The 21038-nt window shown below is 44.5% G+C and overlaps 1 protein-coding gene across 3 annotated transcripts in view; it reads right to left on the reverse strand.

Moving 5' to 3' along the window:
* The window catches only part of DCLK3 (doublecortin like kinase 3), a 66645-nt gene extending 54764 nt beyond the window's left edge, over positions 1-11881 (reverse strand). For all 3 annotated transcript variants that reach the window (XM_033930520.1, XM_033930522.1, XM_033930521.1), the window contains exon 1: positions 11677-11881. In XM_033930520.1, coding sequence (XP_033786411.1) covers positions 11677-11716 — 40 coding nt within the window. In that variant the 5' untranslated portion in view covers positions 11717-11881. The remainder of the gene's footprint in view (positions 1-11676) is intronic.
* Positions 11882-21038: the final 9157 nt, after the last annotated feature.

Below are 21038 nucleotides of genomic sequence, written 5' to 3' on the forward strand. Positions count from 1 at the left end.
TTTTGGCTTCCTGCGCTATCTTCTCCTCGTAGACTTTCTTGGCATCTCTTACCACTTTATGGCACTTTTTTTTTATTGATTTTGTGACTGTTCCAGGCTTCCGTTGTTTTTTCTCGTTTCCATTTTTTGAACGAGTTCCTCTTCTCCCTCACTGCATCTTTTACCTCTTTGGATAACCAAGCTGGTTCTCCTTTGTTCTTTTTTCGCCTTCCTTTGGATATCTTCGGAATGTGTAGATTCTGTGCTTCTATGATGGTTTTTTTCAGTAGAGACCATGCTTGTTCAACTGTTCGGAGGTCTGCTATGTCCTTCCTGAGTCGTTTTCTAACCATAGTTCTCATGCTGTCGTAATTGCCTTTTTTAAAGTTAAAGGTCGTAGTTTCAGTCTTGATTGGTTTTCGCTTTCCGATGCCCAAGGTAAAATTGACCTTATTATGATCACTTGTCCCTAGCGGGGCCGAAACTTCCACATCTGCTGCCCTTCCAGTAATGCCATTTATGACCAAGTCTAGGATTGCATTTCCTCTTGTCGGTTCTCCTACCATTTGTTCAAGGAAGCAATCTCCTAACATTTCAAGGAATTTTAACTCCCTGCCGCAGTTTGACGTTGCCAATTTCCAGTTGATCCCCGGATAGTTGAAGTCCCCCATGATAGTTGTATTTCCCGATTTACTACTTCAAATAATTTCCTCCATCAATTCAATGTCCATTTCCTCCGTCTGTCCCGGGGGTCGATAATAAAGTCCAATTTGTATGTCTGCTTCTTTATGTCCAGAAATCTTTATCCAGAGTGATTCTAGTTTGCCATTTGCTTCTGTCTCTCCTACTCTAACTGACTCTATTTCTTCTTGAACATACAGGGCAATATCTCCCCCTTTTTGCCCAATCCTATCTCTTCTATATAGTTTGTAGCCTTTCAATGCCGTATCCCATTCATTCTCTTCATTCCACCATTTTTCTGTTATTCCTATGATATCCAGATGTTTTCTTTTTGCTATTTCTTCCAGCTCGCCCATTTTATTTCCTAAGCTTCTGGCATTCGTGTACATACATCTAATTTCCGTTCGTGCCAATCAAGTGGAAAAGGCTTCATCCAAGGCTAGACAAATGTTGGGATGTATCCGTAGAAGTTTCGTCAGCCGGAAACCCGAGGTCATAATGCCATTGTACAGAACCATGGTGAGACCTCATCTGGAATACTGTGTGCAATTCTGGAGGCCACACTACCGTACTGAGAGTCGAGTCGGTTCAGCGTATGGCCACCAGGATGGTCTCAGGGCTCAAGGATCTCTCATACGAGGAGAGGCTGAATAAATTGCGGCTGTACTCTCTCGAAGAACGTAGGGAGAGGGGAGACATGATTGAGATGTTTAAGTATATCACCGGTCGTATCGAGGAGTCCTGAAGAAGATATTTTCTTTCTTAAAGGACCCTCGGCCACAAGAGGGCATCTGCTAAAAATCAGAGGCGGGAAATTTCATGGCGACATCAGGAAGTATTTCTTCACCGAAAGAGTGAAGAATAGACTTCCTGTGCAGGTGGTCAAGGCCAGCAGCGTGCCAGATTTTAAGAATAAATGGGATGCGCATGTGAGATCTCTATGAGGGTAAAAGTGGGGGGAGGGTCATCAGAATAGGCAGACTTGACTAAATATAGGATATCTGGGAGGATAAATTTAGGGAAGGGGATCTTTAGTGTGGGCAGACTTGATGGGCTATGGCCCTTTTCTGCCGTCATTTTTCTATGTTTCTATGATAACTGGAGATGGTTTGCATCTTCTTATGAAACGCCTCCTGTGTTTGACTCGCTCGGTGACCCTGCAAGAACAATACTATAAATTCTTGTTGCGCCTTTATATCACACCCTATAGGGCATATGTGGCAGGGTTTGCCTCTCATGCTAACTGTCCCAAGTGTCATTCAACGCCAGCTGGTCTTTTTCATATGTTTTGGTCTTGTGACCGATTGCAAATCTTTTGGTCCTTTGTTGGTCTTCACCTGCAGACAGTTATGCGACGGTAAATTCCATTGCGGGCGAATGTCCTGCTTTTTCTCAAATCTCTTCTTTGGGGCTGTCTAAGGGTAATTCTTTGTTAATGCAAAAAGCTGCTTTATTGGCTAGGAAATGTATACTTTTGCTGTGGCGCCAGGAAGAGGTACCTACTATTACTATGTGGAAAAATGAACTGTTCACTCTGTTACAGTATGAATATTTGGATGTTAAGAATTGTGGACCTGGTCGTTGGAGAATGTTCCGGCTATTTGGGCTCCCATTTGGGATAGTTTGTCCCATGGAGCACGAAGTACCCTGTTGAATTTTTGACTTTCTTGAGTTTTGACACTGGAGTACTGGGGAGGGTGGGGGGGGGGGGGAGGGTATAGGGTGGGATTGGGATCGGGAGTTGATTTTTGAATTGTCTTGTAGAGTTCTTTAGTCTCCGTGTAGAAACCCCGTGGATGACTCTCTTATCTTCTGTTTTGCACTAATTTTGTATATGTTCCGACTGTTGTATTTCATTTGTATGTGTCTTTTTTCAAATAAAACATTGAAAAAAAAACCCAAAAAACCCATATATTTAGACATTCAATTTAAAATTTAGAATAATGGGTTAGACAAATAGACTTACAGACCAACTAATACACAAGGTAAGAGGGAACAGAACTACAATTCAGTGTTTTAAAGTACAGAGGAGAACCATATATGGAGAAAACAATAGGGAGGGAAGAGTGCAATCAAAGAAAGAAACTAATATAAAGTTTAAACATAATTTAAAGATTAAAAGCATCTTTAAAAATAAAACTTTTAAAATTACTTTTAAAACGACTCAAGTTGTTTTCCTCTCTTAAATGCTGAGGCATGGCATTCCAAAGCTGCAGTGCCATCACTGAAAACATATGTCGTCGTGTTCCAATAATTTTCAAAGAGGGGACTACTATAAGCTTTTGATCAGTAGACGAGAGAACACTCCCACTCCTGCAGGAATATTGTCAACAGACCTCTAATGCGAGGAAGTATGACTGAGGCTCTGGCGTCATTGTGACTTCTTAGAGGAAGTGCTGACTCAAGAACCTAAAACCTGTTGGTGTCTAGAGTTGGAATAACTACTCCTTGTGACCCTGGGGAAGTCATTTAATCCTCCACTGCCCCAGGTACATTAGATAAATTGTGAGCCCACTGGGACAGATAGGGAAAAGGCTTGAAGTACTTGTATGTAAACTGCTTTGAGTGTAGTTGTAAAACTACTAAAAAGGTGGTATATAAGTCCCAATCCCTTTCCCTTCTCCAGAAACACACCGAGGCTTGTTATCCAGAAGGATCTTAGGACAGCAGGACATCAGGTCTTCTAATCCTTTGCCAAAAAGCATTTTACCCTTGAATGGAAGCCTGCTGAGAGTCATATTGGAGGCCGAATCTCCAGCCCAGTGGCAGATCCAAAGTGTTCTGTAAGCCAAAACAGCATAAGCTGAAACTTTGCCTAACACCCAAATAAGGTCATACAAGGTATCTGCTACATAATCAACCCCTTCCAGCACCAGCTGGGGGAGGTGTCATCCTCCACTGAAAGATCGCAGCACAACTTATAAGAGGCAGCTGCAGCCGTTTAATACCCGAAGAAGCCACCTCAAAAAGCTTTCTCAGAACCAGGTCGACCCTGTGATGCTGAGAACCCTCAGCATAACATCTCCTTCATTGGGGAGGCCAGTGTGCTTGGGCACCTGATCCACCACTGAATCCACCTTCGGCTGCTCAAAGAGTTGCTGAAAATCTGGTGCCATGGAATAAAGTTTCAAGTTTCAAGTTTCAAGTTTATTATAATATTTGATTAAACGCTTTTCAGATTACAAAGCGTTTTACAAAGGCAATAAAATTCAATTAAAAAAAAAAAAAAAAGCTTAGTCATGGTCTTAGTCAGCCTATAGGAATTCTCCGGAGTCTCCCACTGCTCTGTAATCAGAGCTGTGAGATCTGGATGTGACAGAAAAAAGGACATCTAAGTATTAGAACAACTCATGACAGTACAATGAGACAAGGAAGGCTGAACCTCCAAGTTCAGTTCCTTTATGGCGTCCGCTATAAAATGATGGACAGATTCTGACTTAAACAGTCGACAAACAGAGGGGTCATCACCCATATGAGGGCTCTCAGAGACCAGCTGGCTAACCATACCACAAATGGTATCCAGGTCATCCAGGGATTCGGGGGGCCTGAACAGGAGCCCCCACAAAGGAAGGCCCTGACAGAGAAGCTGGCGCATGAGCTGAAATTCCGGGGAAATGCTACAGATCGGGGCTGACATTGGATCCTTGCGAGACCTAGAAAAGGTTTGCAAGAGGTCCCCAGATTCTGTATGCCTGCATTTCATATCACTACCAGAAACAGGCATAGGGTGAAATTTCCTGCCCATTTCTCAGACCCAGCCTAGCTCCCTAGCCCTGGAGGACCCTGAGGAGGTGAGGCTCGAAGCTCTCCCCTTGTGCACCGTGACACATGAACGCTCTTCCACTGGTAATCCAGTACAATCCACATATGAATTCACATCTACAGTGGTGGAGTTCATCCCTAATTATTTCCAACAAAATTGAGGGGTTGTGAAGCAGAAATTTGAAGTTTAAAATTAGATTGCTAAAAATCCAAGATGGTCACCACCTGAAAATTCGCACCTACAACGCCTTATGGAGACTTCCCAAAAATGAAAAAAAATAAAAAATGGTATTTTGGGGTTTTTTGGGGGGGTGGGAGACCTGACTCTTATCCCCAGAAATCCTGAAAACCCTGTTTTCAGACCCCATCCGATTCTTCCCCAGGAAGTAATGGGGCTGGACTTACAGTCTCCACAGTGCTTGCTTGTCAGCTCTATGTAGCTAAAATGAAGGGAGAGGATTTTCTGCCTCAGCTTTTCTCCAAACAGCTCAGTCTTCAGGATCATCACGGACTGCAAGTCAGATGGACCCCGACCAAAACCTCCACCTTCACGGAACCTCTCCATGCGACCGGAGGTGGGAAAATGTAACCTGTGCCCTGATACCCTAAGGAATGTTACATAGGGCACATCCAGCCTGCACTTAAACCTCTGACAAGGTTTCAGAAATCATATTTGTAATTGGTTTTCTTTTCATCTTTTATCTTCTTTGAACCTAAGTTTGGGGATTTAGTGGAATACAAGCAGTGAGCATAGTAAGGGGGGGTGGACTGCCCCAGGTACTCTCTTGGTGGTGGTGCCAGCACCTCTCTGCCCCCCCCCAAGCCATGCTTGCACTCTCCCTTCCCCACCCCCTGTACCTCTTTAAAATCTTCGCCAGCACAAACAACTACTCTAGCTTGCTGCTTGCGCTGGCTCCCTCTGAAATCACTTCCGGGTCGCAGGGCCAGGAAGTGACATCAGAAGAAAAACCAATGTTAGCACGAGCAGCAGGCCGGAGAAGCTGCTCGTGCTGACAAAAATTTAAAGAAGGTGGTGGGAAGGGAGGGCGTGAGTGTGGCGTGGGGGTGCAGAAGGAGTGGGAGGGCACCACCACTCTGGGCGCCTCCCACCCTTGCTATGCCACTGATTACAAGCATCATTTCATATCGCATAATACCTGCTAAAGTTAGTGTTGCTCTGCAACTTTCTTGGTACTTTGGAATTGTTCTATATCAATGTTGGTACTGCTCTGTTCCTCTCTCTATACCTTGAAGTCTCTATGCCTCTCTTTTGGTAAGCTGTTGCCTGTATAGCACATGCCTGCAGCAAGCTTTAAGCAAATTTGATAACCAAATGACCTAACTTAATTCAAAGAGTGAAGACAAATCAAACAGCTGACTAAACCAAGAAGAAAATTATTGCTGGAACCATGGAGGGGCCCTGAAGTCTCTAGAGACCTACCAACTATGAGCAGTTCCAACTGTAAAAGAAAGCTGGCAATGTAGAAAGCAACAGCAACTCCTGCCTGCTTAGGTGGGAAGCTAATGAAGATGATTATACTTTCACCAACACCACTTTGCCTTAATCGTACAGCTGATGATCCTACCACAACTGGACTACTGCAACTCCATCTACATGGGAATCAACACTGCTCTAATTCACAAAATGCAACTCATCCAAAACACTGCCTAAGACTTATCTTCAACCTGAGAAAATACGATTCAGTCACAACCTTCATCAAACAATTGCACTGGCTACCCATCCCATCCCGAAAAACATTCAAAATATCTTGCATCATTCACCGCATACTTTATGGAAACTCTGCGGCCGCACTCATCCAGCTCTTCTCAATAATGTGGTCTACTTCTCGCAGAACCCTCAACTAGATGCTACTAAATCTCCCATCCACAAAAGATCTTCACTACAAACAAGTTTTCCACTTCATGCTTACCTTTCTAGGAGTAAAAACTTGGAATGGCCTTACAGAAATGACCAGAACTGAACCTTGCCACATCTTCTGAAGAAAACTGAAAACCCATCTGTTCGAAACTTAATCTTCCTTACTCTTTTTCTCCCCTTTCCCCTTCCCTTCCACCTCTACCCCCCCCCTTCTCCCACCTATCTACATCCCTCTCTCCCATCCTCTCCCCTCTTGCCTCTCTTTAAAGTCGCCTTGAGCCTGTATAGGTATGAGCGACGCACAAATAGAAAATTAGATTAGATGAAGATTATATTGGGATGGGAGAAGGTTGTTTGATTTGTTATAGAGCAGCCCTTACCAGACTGTCTGTGGCTGCAACCCCATTTAGTGGCCATAAACAAGACAAGACCATCAGCCCCACCTTGTTGCCTGTGTCAATGCTCCTGATTGTTCTGTACTGATGGATGTAATAATAATACACTTTATTCTTATATACCGCCCTGTCATAAGTTCTGAGTGGTTTATAAGAACATAAGAATTGCCACTGCTGGGTCAGACCAGTGATCCATCAAGCCCAGCAGTCTGCTCATGCGGCGGCCCTCTGGTCAAAGACCAGCACCCTAACCGAGACTACCAGCACACGTTCTTGTTCAGCAGGAACTTGTCTAACTTTGTCTTGAATCCCTGGAAGGTGTTTTCCCCTATAACAACCTCCGGAAGAGCGTTCCAGCTTTCTACCACTCTCTGGGTGAAGAAGAACTACCATACGTTTGTATGGAATCTATCCCCTTTCAACTTTAGAGAGTGCCCTCTCGTTCTCCCTACCTTGGAGAGGGTGAACAACCTGTCCTTATCTACTAAGTCTATCCCCTTCAGTACCTTGAATGTTTCGATCATGTCCCCTCTCAATCTCCTCTGTTCGAGGGAGAAGAGGCTCAGTTTCTCTAATCTTTTGCTGTGCGGCAGCTCCTCCAGCCCTTTAACCATCTTAGTCGCTCTTCTCTGGACCATTTCGAGTAGTACCATGTCCTTCTTCATATACGGCAACCAATGCTGGATGCAGTACTCCAGGTGAGGGCGCACCATGGCCCAGTACATCAGCATGATAACCTTCTCTGATCTGTTCGTGATCCCCTTCTTTATCATTCCTAGCATTCTGTTTGCCCTTTTTACTGCCACCGCACATTGCATGGATGGCTTCATCGACTTGTCGATCAGAACTCCCAAGTCCCTTTCCTGGGAGGTCTCTCCAAGAGGAGGTCTCTTCAAGTGGAGGTCTCTCCAAGTACCGCCCCGGACATCCTGTAATCGTGCATGAGATTTTTGTTACCGACATGTATCACTTTACACTTATCCAGGTTGAACCTCATCTGCCATGTCGATGCCCATTCCTCGAGCCTGATTATGTCACGCTGCAGATCTTCGCAATCCCCCTGCGTCTTCACTACTCTGAATAACTTTGTATCGTCCGCAAATTAAATCACCTCGCTCGTCATACTTATGTCCAGATCATTTATAAAGATGTTAAAGAGCATGGGTCATAGCACCGAGCCCTGTGGCACCCCACTGGTGACGCTCTTCCAGTCCGAGTATTGTCCATTTACCCCCACTCAGAGATACATATGGACAATTGAAAAACTCATCAAATTTACATAAGAATGAACGCTATGGGGCTCATAATCAAAAGAGAAATGCGTCCAAAAACTGGCCTAAGTCAGCACTTGGACGAACATTTCTCAAATACGTCCAAGTGCCGATACTAAAAATGGATTTTGGACGTATTTCTGAATGACCTAGGCCTTCATAGTGCCGCTGAACAACCAAAGCTAAATGGGGTGTTTCGGGAGTTGGGCAGGATGTGGGCCAGCTTAGACTTAGTTGTACAGCATGTATAACCGAAAGTTATACAGCCCACGATTGATGGAACTTGAATGTTGTGACTTAGACCATGGTCTAAGTCACAAAAACCCACCTAAACTCACCAGATAAGCACTGCAAACACATAAAACAGACCCCCACACACTACCCCAGTGATCACCGACCCCCCCCCCCCCACACACCCATAAAAATATTAATCACATTTTTAAAATTCAGCCTCCAGACCATCATCACCTGGCTGCCTGGCATAGGAAAGCCTAGTCGTCCAACACAGAGGCAGCTTAAGTCGTCTTGGGGCTGGGTTAGGGACCCATAGAGAGGAGGACCCATGCCCATAAGCCCCTTTAATCACTGCATTGATACTTAAACATATGTACTCCCCTATATACCCCCAAAACCTTTTTTACTGGCATATAAGTGGCTCCTGCAGCCATAAGGGCTATTGGGGTGGTAGATAAGTGGGTCTAGGGGATTTTGGAGGTGGTTTGGGGGACTCACCATGACCTATAAGGAAGCTGTAGGGAGGAGAAGACATGGCACCCTTTTTGTGAAGTTCACAGCAGTGCCCTGTAAGGTACCCCGCTATTTAAAAGGTGGCATGTCTGGGTGTGCAGTCCATCACCTTGCAGACCCCTCCTACGTCCAACAGGGCTTGTTCTAGGCATTTTGGACTTGGACAGAAAGACGGACGAAAATGTGGTATAAAGATGGACGATTTAGCGGCTTGGACGATCAGATCGGCAGGACGTATAATTAGACGATTTTCGAAACGAAAAAAAAGTTGGATGTATTTTTCGAAAATGTGTCTTAAGCTGTTTTTTTATTTTGGACGACTTGCGAGATGGACGTAAACGGACTTAGACGTCCCTTTCGATTATGCCCCTCCACACGTTCAGTGAAGCATACAAACAGTTAAAAAGTTCATCAAGTTTCACATTTTTTTAAATAATTTAATTTTTAATACCTTCCTAAAAGAGTAATAAGATTCAGCTAATAGAATAAGAGAGCTCAACCAAGCGTTCACTCTCCCTGCCTGGAAAGCAAATGTTCGTTCATGAAATCTTTTATATCGAACAGATTTTAAAGATGGATTTGGATACATAAACATGTTGTTATTTCGAGTTAGAATTGTTATAATTGTATACTTTAAACTGTTAGAATTGTATACTTTAAACTGAGAAGAAAGATATTCAGAAGCTAAGCCAAATAATGCCTTGAAACAGATACTTCCAAATTTAAACAGAATTATTGTCTCAAAAGGCAATCAATGTAGCTTTATGATTGAACTTTCTTAGACCGAAAATCAAACGGACTGCCATATTTTGTATTAAATGCAATGCTGCTGTACTCTCTTGCCTCTTCTAAATCCCAAACAGACCTAATTCTGCTGGTCTGAAGGCAATTCCAAGTATGTAGTTTGTAATCTCATTTGGACTTGCAACACATAATTTGGGAAGTATCGCTATAGAGGCTAATGTACTGGTGTCCTCATAGGAGTTTTCAAATATATTTATATTATGATGGGGGGCCCTTTGCCCCTGTTTGCCTTTGACCCACCAAAGGTTGGTCTCAGTTAATCAACTTCAAGCACAACAATTGCACTTTACAAGTATTGACAACATGGTATCAAGGAATAACTGCAGTTCAGAAAAAAATTACTCCATAGATATGGCATAAATTTGTGATACGTATATCCATGCCATGCCCAGTCTTGTCACAAATGAACACTTTCACAAAAAATATAAGAAAGACGTCTGCTGGATGTCTATGGTTCCTTGCAAGCTTAATCATAAAAAAACAATCAAACATAGGAAAAAGCCTCAGACTGAGGCCCTCCCACCACCACAATAGTGGTTTAAAGGTGGTTAGGCGACAACCTCACTGGCAAAAAACCTCTGTAATGTTGTAGATGGAAAAAAGCATTGCTTGGTGCTATTTAAATCATTCATAAGTTATATGCATTTAAAGATAGAGGAAAAATCTTCCACTTATCTGCTGCTGATCGGTACACCAACAGTGGCCAACGTTTCACAACTCTGCTGCCTCAGGGTGTAACAGATCCGATCAAACTTAAAGAGGGATGCTAAACAGCATCTCAACAGCTTGCAAGGAACCATAGACATCCAGCAGATGTCTTTCTTATATTTTTTGTGAATGTGTTTATTTGATACATTAGCTTTTCACAGTACTTGAGTCTTTTTGCTATGCCCAGTCTTGTCTACATGTATGCCTACCCTCAAACTATGTGCATACGCATTGTATAGAATAGTGTGTAAATGCCATTATTCATATGAAATACACTTGCACCTGGTGCTTAAATGTAAGCACCTTCTTTATAGAATCATCCCCTTTGAGGCAGACAACAATCAGATAATAAAACAAAATAATATCGCTATATATCCCAAGAATGGAACATGACCACCGGGCACTGAAGAAACAAAACTACTTTTACGGACAAGACTGCTACATTTTGACAGAAAACTTTTTGTTGTTTGCATGCACATTTTACAATCCTGAATTTCACCCCCCCCCCCCTAAGCACTGAGACCTAGTCACCAGTTTGCAAGTAGTGTGGCCTCACAGAGCCCAAACCCACAGCCACCGTCCCTCATAATGTTTTTACTGACTTGCAACTATTTTTGTCAGTGCTTTTCGTTCCTAGCAAAATTCTCAAATTCTTCAGAAGGGACCCACTCCACAGTAACTAGGCACCCCCTGCAAGCTGTCACAGAATCCATGAAAAGGCAGCACTGTGTTCACAACCTGAGCTCTCTAAGTAATCCTTGGGGACCATGGGTCATTTTTTTTTTTTTTTTTCCAAGCAATGGTAAAGTGCGGTACTCAGTATCCAAGTACCCCCCCCCCTCAAAACAGCCCTGATTTTATGTAGCCACACCAGTTTCTATTTAATTTACTATGTGAACATGTACTGACTGTTGGCAATCCTGCCTTATCATTATCACCAAAGTCTTCTGAAAGAACACGACAGGGAAATTCACACAAAATGCAAGCACTGTTGTAGGTTAAGCACCAATCTGTAAGGGTGTGTGTAGGTGGCATAGCCATGTAAATGCAAAGGGGAATTCACATGGGAGGGGCATGAACAGTGCTGCCACTTCAGCGCACCACTGTAAGTTATGCGCACTCTTATTTATGCAGCCTCAATTATGCCTGGTGTAACCGTGGGCTCACACATTTGGTGAGGATGGTACTCAATAATGGAATCCAGATGCTGTTATAGAATTAAGTTTTTGATGTACGGCGTCAGGAAGCCCGAAAGGAATCTCTCCCCGCCAAGCAAGGTAGAATGGTTTTTACCTTCCCTGAAAATACATAAGGAAAAACAAAGCCGGGGTGGGGGCAAGAATGATACAAAGCCAATGAGGAGTAAATAGCAAAAGCGTGCACCCGTTTCGGATCAGCGGGCGGGGGCGCGCGCTGGGCGGAGGGGGTGGGTCTCGCTCTTCTCACTTACCCTCGTGCTGGCCGACGGCCCCTCCGTGCAGGGCGGGCATTGCTACCGCGCGCCCTCAGCCCCGCACCGGAAGCCTCGCGGTGACGGGCTGCAGAGCGAGTAAAGTGCGGCTCATCCCGGAGAGAAGTAGAGCCTTATCCCTCTCTCTCTCTCTCCTCACTGGCGCGCTGTCCGGCGCGCCTTTAATTTCACTTTTTCCTCTCAGACTGCTGGCGGCACTTTCCTGCCCCTCCCCTCCCCGGGGATGCCAATGAGGCAGCCTGGCAACACACCGACACACAACCGCATGCAGCTCTTTCTTTCCCTCTGTATATATCTTGCAATAACTTTCTGGGTCCGGCTGGACAGAATGACCCCCTCCCCCCTGAGCAGTATTTACCCGCGCTTTCGGCGCTTTTATTTCTAGGGTGGATTCCTTAGGTCTTAGGGTCTTTGCGACACCGGTATCTTTTCTTGGCGCTCTGTGACCTTTCTGCTCGACAACCGAGCCTCACTCGTTCACTAGTCGTAAAGACGTGTTTTTTATTGTTGGGGAAATTTCCTTTTGGGATTCTGCCCCCTTGGTTCCCGCTTCGGCCAGCAGAGAATGCCTCCTGTCACTCTGGAAACGAGCATGAAGGGAAAAGAAGTGCCAGGCTTCTGTCAGCAGGGCTATTTCCTTTGCTCAGAGTAATAACTTGCTCTTTTCTTCCCCCCCTCCCCCCTCCTTATAGTCTTATACCCAGGTCTCAGATGGTCGTTCATTTTTGTATATTTCCAGAGAGTATGCGCACCTAGACTCAAGCCAAAAATAATGGCCCAATTGAAAATTAAATATTTCTGAGAAGTTCCAAAGCAACATTGGTAGTACAGTTTGGTTGCGACCGCCTCTGAATTCTTGAGAAACGGGTTCAGTATTCAAATTTGCATTTATGAGAGCCTCTTAGAACCACACAAATTCCAGAGGAATGGAATATTGACAAGCGCTGATCAGAAAAGTTACACTTTTCGGTGATAATATCTGATGACCTAAAAGTAGTAAAACAGTAGCATGCCCATGCAGTGTATAGAGAGAAGTTCAATCAGCAGAAAAAGGGTAGCTCAAAAATTAAACTGTAGATTTATTATTAGCAATTGTAACCTATCATTCTTGTACAATCCCACTCTATTCCTGGACATGTGGGATGATGCCAGACTGCTTGTAGGAAGCCTCATTAACATATTTTTTTAGACCCCCCTTTTACCTCAGGACTGCCCTCTGGTCTTCAGTTGCTCGACAAGTGAAACAGTAGGTGCCAGTCTTCTCTGCTTGCATTTAATTTTTCACAGGTCTTCCCATCTTAGGCCCAGATCATGAAACTCCTAAACTGCCTCTCAGAAATTAAAAAAAAAAACTGGGTGTCCATCAACAAATTGCAACTAAATATCTCCAAAATGGAACTCCTTTGGATCCCCAAAGAACACTGCAACCATACCCATCCCTTGCTACACTGGGACTCAACTACCATAACTGCAAAAGACCAAGCATGCTACTCCAACCATATCTCATTCAAGTTGTATCTTCCTCATTTTACTTCAAATCGTTCACTTCGGTCTAATACACAAGGGCTACTAATGGTCCCCTCACTGAAAATAATAGGAACTAGACGCCATGACATCTTCTCAGTCATGGCTCCTCTTATATGGAATACTCTTCCCCTATATATTAGAGAAATCAAAGATCTTAACTCATTTAAAACTAATCTAAAAACATTTCTCTTCAAAGCCTCATTTAATCTTTAGTACAACTTTTTGTGAAGATCTAAACTGTCAATATCTCTTCACACATCCTACCCCAGCCTAAACGTTATACCCTACCCATCACATACCCCTTTTCTTCCCTTTGGGAAACATCAATTTGTAACTTTTTCTCCCTAATGTCCTTTCCTATGTGTATCTAAGTACGTCTGTATTGTCAGTTTGTTGCAGCCCCTTGAAATTTTTAATGTAAAATAACTTGTTTTATTGTTCTATGCTAAAAAATTTTTATTATGTAATTCGCTTAGTCTTAATAAGCGAACCATTAAATTCAAAATAAACTTGAAACTTGAAACTTTACTACCTGTGACAACTCTGAAAAATAAAGAGCTACTTTTCTGAGTCTGACATCACGCAACTACTCTATGCCTTAGTCCTCTCCCATATGGATTACTGCAACGTGCTATTCAACAGTCTCACAACACAGTGGCTCCAGCATGTAAGCAATCAGACTTCTAAAAAAATTTCCATGCCCATAACTCCGTTTCCCAGGCTCTATCATGTCTTGAAGGTTCTGATGCTAGCGTTCAAATCCTTGCATGACAGGGTACCGGGCTACATGATGACTAAGCTTCTTCTGTATGTGCCAAAGAGGTCACTCCACTCCCAGCATGAAATACACCTCAAAATGCCCCCTGGTTGTGCCCTTCAACTGCAAACTGCCAAATGACGTTCCTACTCACACTTCATACCAAGCCACTGGAATCAACTGCCCCCACAGAAAACTCCCCTGCCCACAACCGATGGATTACAAAGAAATTTATATTGGTATTAGATCCCTAGTATGTGTCGAGTTAGGATAACAACTTGGATCTAAAAATTTGTACTGTAACTATGGCAAATTGTAGCCTGTTAATTGTATATTATCTATGTTTAACCTGTAACCCGTTCTGAGCTCTTTGTGGAGAACGGGACAGAAAACTAATTAAATTAATTAAGACATAGGCAAACTAGACACGTGCAATGGGCCTAAACGTTTAGGGGGGGGGCCTTATCTGATGTGCTTAGGATTCAGGAGTCTAGGATTGTCAACTGTTGGGATTTTTTTCAGAGTTTAACCCAATACAACTCTCCATGCTCCCCTGTTCCAGTGCAGAAGCTGTGGTAGAATCCAACCAATGGAAAGGCTTCCAGTCACAGTACGGAGAGGCTGAGCTGCAAGGGCTGTTGGCGAAGCTGAGCTCTGCATAGGGTTTTTGGAGGGAACCCGTGAAGTTTTTTTATAGGGAGGGAGAGATTGTTGCAAAGGAATAGGTCAGAAAGAACAAGGGAAAGTGTGAAGTCAGTTGTCTTATCCAAGCTACTTGAGTTGAACATGCTGTTCATCACCATAGTCTTGACTTCTTTCATCTGCTATTCTTGACTCACTGCAATCTGGCTTTCACCCTCTATATTCTGTAGAAACAGCTCTTGCCAAAGCCTCCAGGTCCACTCTTTCACTATCATTGTCAAAACAAACAGCCTTCCTCCCTCCCTCCTCTCGCAGCTGCCACACACAGCATACCTTCCCCTACCCGTCAGTCAGCTCCCTAAGGGCCTACTATAGGTGCCTGGGCAAGAGCAGTTCACAGTGACTCTCGCCCCAGCCTTCTGAACTACCCAAATGGTGGCTGCCACTATGAAAGACACAGTAACCATCTTGAGATTAAAGCTGCTATAGGCAGAATCGACATTAAACTGCTCTCACCTATACCAGCACCAGTTTCCAGGATTTTATTGCATACTTTGGAAGAAAGGCAAGAAAGGAGAAATGATAGAGACGTTTAAATACCTATGTGGCATAAATACAAGAGGTGAGTCTTTTTCAAATGAAAGTCCAGAGTGAGAGGGCATGAGATGAAGTCAAAAGGTGATAGGCTCAGGAGTAATCAAAGGAAATACTTTTTCTTACAGAAAGGGTGGTAGATGCATGGAACAGTCTCCAGGTAAAAGTGGTGGAGACAAAAACTGTGTCTGAGTTCAAGAAAGCATGGGATAGGCAAGTGGGATCTCTTAGGGAGAGGAGAAGATAGAGGATGCTGTAGATGGGCAGGCAGGATGGGCCATTTGGCCTTTATCTGCCTTTGTGTTTCTACAACAACGAGAGAAATCAATTTTACAATTTATCTTAACAATACTACTGCTAATCCAATGGGAACCTCTGGTGGATTTGTTGTCAGAGCTGGTACCCAGAGATTACGTTTCCCTGCAAAGCTGCCGCTCTGCTTCAGCTCTAATGCTCTCTGGAGTTTTAGCAAGAGAAAAACATGAAATAATTGAGCCATGTGTATTCCCTAAGTTTCAAAATGCTTTTAAACATATTTTTACTGATACTGATTTGCTAGTTTTGCAATGATACAGAAATGGCTTAATAAGAGAGTTGCATGATTGCTTAATATAAAGCATGTTTGTATAAGGCAGGCCATTTTTTTTTTTGTAAATCTTTATTCATTTTCAGAACTTATACAAAGCGCCAACAAAATATACAGTCAAATAATACAAATAACAGCACTTATCACTGAACAAATAAGAAACAAAGTACCGTATTTTCACGCATATAACGCGCGCGTTATACGCGTTTTTACCTACCGCGCATACCCCTCGCGTGTTATATGCGTGAGCGCGGTATACCAAAGTTTTAAAACATAGTTCCCACCCCGCCCGACGCCCGATTCACCCCCCCAGCAGGACCGCTCGCACCCCCACCCCGAACGACCGCTCGCACGCGCTCCCATCCGCACCCGCATCCACGATCGGAGCAAGAGGGAGCCCAAGCCCTCTTGCCCGGCCGACTCCCCGACGTCCGATACATCCCCCCCCCCCGGCAGGACCACTCGCACCCCCACCCGGAACGACCGCCGACTTCCCGACAATATCGGGCCAGAAGGGAGCCCAAACCCTCCTGGCCACGGCGACCCCCTAACCCCACACCGCACTACATTACGGGCAGGAGGGATCCCAGGCCCTCCTGCCCTCGACGCAACCCCCCCTCCCCCCCAAGAACCTCCGACCGCCTCCCAGCCGACCCGCGATCCCCCTGGCGACCCCCACGACCCCCCCACCCCCCTTCCCCGTACCTTTGGTAGTTGGGCCAGAAGGGAGCCCAAACCCTCCTGGCCACGGCGACCCCCTAACCCCACCCCGCACTACATTACGGGCAGGAGGGATCCCAGGCCCTCCTGCCCTCGACGCAAACCCCCCTCCCCCCCAAGAACCTCCGACCGCCCCCCAGCCGACCCGCGATCCCCCTGGCGACCCCCACGACCCCCCCACCCCCCTTCCCCGTACCTTTAGTAGTTGGCCGGACAGACGGGAGCCAAACCCGCCTGTCCGGCAGGCAGCCAACGAAGGAATGAGGCCGGATTGGCCCATCCATCCTAAAGCTCCGCCTACTGGTGGGGCCTAAGGCGCGTGGGCCAATCAGAATAGGCCCTGGAGCCTTAGGTCCCACCTGGGGGCGCGGCCTGAGGCACATGGTCGGGTTGGGCCCATGTGCCTCAGGCCGCGCCCCCAGGTGGGACCTAAGGCTCCAGGGCCTATTCTGATTGGCCCACGCGCCTTAGGCCCCACCAGTAGGCGGAGCTTTAGGATGGATGGGCCAATCCGGCCTCATTCCTTCGTTGGCTGCCTGCCGGACAGGCGGGTTTGGCTCCCGTCTGTCCGGCCAACTACTAAAGGTACGGGGAAGGGGGGTGGGGGGGTCGTGGGGGTCGCCAGGGGGATCGCGGGTCGGCTGGGGGGCGGTCGGAGGTTCTTGGGGGGGAGGGGGGTTTGCGTCGAGGGCAGGAGGGCCTGGGATCCCTCCTGCCCGTAATGTAGTGCGGGGTGGGGTTAGGGGGTCGCCGTGGCCAGGAGGGTTTGGGCTCCCTTCTGGCCCAACTACCAAAGGTACGGGGAAGGGGGGTGGGGGGGTCGTGGGGGTCGCCAGGGGGATCGCGGGTCGGCTGGGGGGCGGTCGGAGGTTCTTGGGGGGGAGGGGGGTTTGCGTCGAGGGCAGGAGGGCCTGGGATCCCTCCTGCCCGTAATGTAGTGCGGGGTGGGGTTAGGGGGTCGCCGTGGCCAGGAGGATTTGGGCTCCCTCCTGGCCCGATATTGTTGGGGAGTCGGCGGTCCTTCGGGGGGGGGGGAGGGATGTATCGGACGTCGGGGGGGGGGCATCAGGCTTTCAGGATGGGGACAGACCTTCAAGGGGGGACAGTGCACGGAAGTCAGGGGGGGTGAACGGAGAGTCGGGACAGCGCACGGAAAGTCAGGGCGGGCGAAAGGAGCGTCGGGCAGCATGCGCGGTATACCCGTGAGCGCGGTATATCAAAGTTTTTGTGCAAATCATCGTGATTTCTGCGCGCTATATCCGTGTGCGCGTTTTATACGGGTGCGTGTTATTTGCGTGAAAATACGGTACTTTACTCCCTCCCACCCTCCCTGGATCAAGGTTAATCAATCAATCAATCAGTCTTTTATTTGACAAATGCCTCTAATGGACCCCATATTTTTTTAATTTTTTATTATTACCCAATTGTTCTGCATTCATTCTTTCATATCTTTAATACAAACAGAGCGATTCCCACCAAAAAGAAAAATTTAATCTGTCACAGTTCTTCCAATTTCTGGTTATCAATTGCATGGCACCCCTGTCATAATCAGAAGTCTGCTTTTATAAATGTCTATTGGATTCTTAACTTTCAACAATGTCCCAAATAGGAAAATAGGACCACATCATAAGACAATGATATCTAGACCTCGAGTACCATATTAATTTTTCCCCATATTGATTTCCAAAAATTGAGTATCAAGGGACAATAAAACAACAAGTTGACAGTGCCAGCATCTATTAGACTTTGAACTATCTAACTTTTGTAAATGAACTGGGGTCCCAAAAATCCTATATAACAAAAAGAACCAAGTTTGTCTCATAGATGCCGACGCTGTACATCTCATTCTCCAAGTCCAAATCCGTGGCCATTGTGTAGCAGAAATGTGCTGCTTTATTTCTATACTCCAAATGTCTTTTAAGCTTGTTTTAGGTTTTTTTGCCAAATATTCAGATATTAATTTGTACCACTTAGCGGCCTAATGCCCTTGGAAATCTGTCTGGAAACATAGGCCTGGCAAGCTATACTGATTTTTTAAGTTGCACCAATCAAGGAACCCTTTCTGAATGGCCTGTTTCAACTGCAACCATTTATAGCCTTGAGATTTTGAAATGCCAAATGATTGTTGCAATTGTAATAAATTTACCATTTTCCCATTCTGAATGACATCATCTCGAATACATATACCTGCCTGCAACCAATGTTTCCAGAGGATTTGAGACTTACCGATTTGTATCTTGGAGTTTAACCATAGGGACTGACACATGGATTGTTGTATTGGAGTAGGGGTTAAGGTGTTTATAAATTTTAATGTATTCCAGGTAGTAAGAAGAATAACATTGTCCTTGTATATTCTAGGAACTTTGATAATCAAAATATGGCTAAGACATAACGGGGCCAAAAGATGACTTTCCAATATCAACCAATCTGGAAGATTCTCCATGAGTTCAGGAAGGATCCAATACATACCCTGACGCAAAATAAAGGCTTCGTGATACCTGTAGAAATTTGGAAAATTTATCCCTCCCGCTGATTATGATTTTAGCAAAGATACTAAGGCTATTCTAGAATTTTTACTCAGCCAAAGAAATTTTGTATGAATCCCATTTAATTTCTTTTAGAAGGAATTTTGAAAATAAACCGGTAACATACTCATTTGGGAACAAACCACAGGCAAAATCATCATTTTGATGGTTTGGACTCTCCCCCACCAAGAAAGATGTAATGGATTCCAATGCTCACACATTTCTTTGACTTTCAATATTAAGGATTTTTCATTTACTGTCATTATGTCTTCCAATGTTTTCTGAATCATTACACCCAAATATTTTATACCCTCTTCCTTCCAAAGGAATGGGAATGGATCAAATAAACTTTTTACACAATATACATTCAATGGGAGAACCTCTGATTTACTCCACTTTATCTTGTACCCAGAAAATTTTCCAAAACAGTCAATCAATTTCAGTAAATGAGGGAGGTTGAGTCAGGATTCTTCAAATGAAGCAGAATATCATCCGCATAAGCCGAAACTTTATAATCTCGACCTGCATATGGAATTCCCTGTATCTCCTTTGCCTGCCGAATGGCCAACAAGGGTTCCAGAACAATATCAAAAAGCGAAGGAGATATGGGACATTCTTGTCTAACTCCCCTCTTCAGACAAAAACGCTCCAGGAATGTATTATTAATACATAATCTGGCAGAAGGGGAACTATATAAGGTTTGAATCATCTGAATAAAACCGGATCCTATTCCAAACAAACCCATTGCTTGGTACATAAAAGTCCATTCTACACGATCAAAGGCCTCTGCATCCAAAGAGACAGAGAAGGCCGGATCTTCCATTGTTTTTGATAAATTTAGCTTGTGAAGTGCCAATCTTGTGTTATTTGCAGAATGTCTTTGAGCAACAAAACCCGTTTGGTGCATTCCAATCATATAAAGGAGAGCCTTTGCTAAGGCAGGCCATTTTTTAATGCATGAATTTACATTGAACCTACACTTGCTGGCATTGTGCAAAGTAAGGGCAAAGCTGCTGTAAATGTGCCATGGGAAAAGGCTAGGGGTGATCTGTGAAATGACTGATTGGTAAAGCCTGACTTCAATGCTGGGCAAGATAGTGGAAACTATTATGAAAAAAATAAAATTGTGTCATAATCCAAAAAAAGGGACCAAGTCTTAGAAACTGAGTTATTCAGATGGCTAAGTAATCAAGAAGATGCCGATTCAAATGCAACAAACCACATCTTTCCATCATTTCAGTGTCCAGGTTTCCTGAGCTCAGGGCCGTGTATGGTGGGCCTCCGAGCATGCGATGATGTATGACATCATTGTGTCACATCCATAAATGCTTAGAGGCCCTACAGACGCAGCCCTGAGCTCAGGAAAGGAAATGAGGGGGTGGGACTAGGGGCAGAACAGGGCGGGGCAACGTGTCCTCTTTTCTTTGAGAAAAAATCTGGTAACCCTAGAAAAGACTGCACCATAAACAATTTTGTAGGCACTAGAACATCAATACACCTACCGGAAAACTAAACAAGCAATATTAGTACAGATTGATCTGCATTGGTATTCAGTGCTAAAAGAATAGCTGGTCTCTTCTACACAAGCAGAATGCAGATAGACCCTCACCAAATGTAAAATAAGTAGCTACAAACTAAGAATAGAAATATGTAGATAAAAATTCCCAAAAAGCCAGACTTTGCACACAATACACCACCAGAGAAACAGTAGTGTGTGATCCCCTATACTGTACAAAATATAGAGATAACTGCAAATACAATAAAGCAAAAGCAGGCATGTGCAACATTTACATATCCATTTTACAGGTGAGAAAGCTTATACATTTACCAAGATAAATATTAAGGTAGATGAGAGCTCCCACGAAAAAAACAGCCATTAACCCAAATAAACTGTTTATATTATATATGCATTATTAATGGAACAGATTACCTGTATGGGTGTAACGTCAAAAGGAGAGAAGGGAAAATTTAATCACATTTGTCTATATTA

Source organism: Geotrypetes seraphini, chromosome 2, assembly GCF_902459505.1.
Source record: "Geotrypetes seraphini chromosome 2, aGeoSer1.1, whole genome shotgun sequence".
NCBI lineage: Eukaryota > Metazoa > Chordata > Amphibia > Gymnophiona > Dermophiidae > Geotrypetes > Geotrypetes seraphini.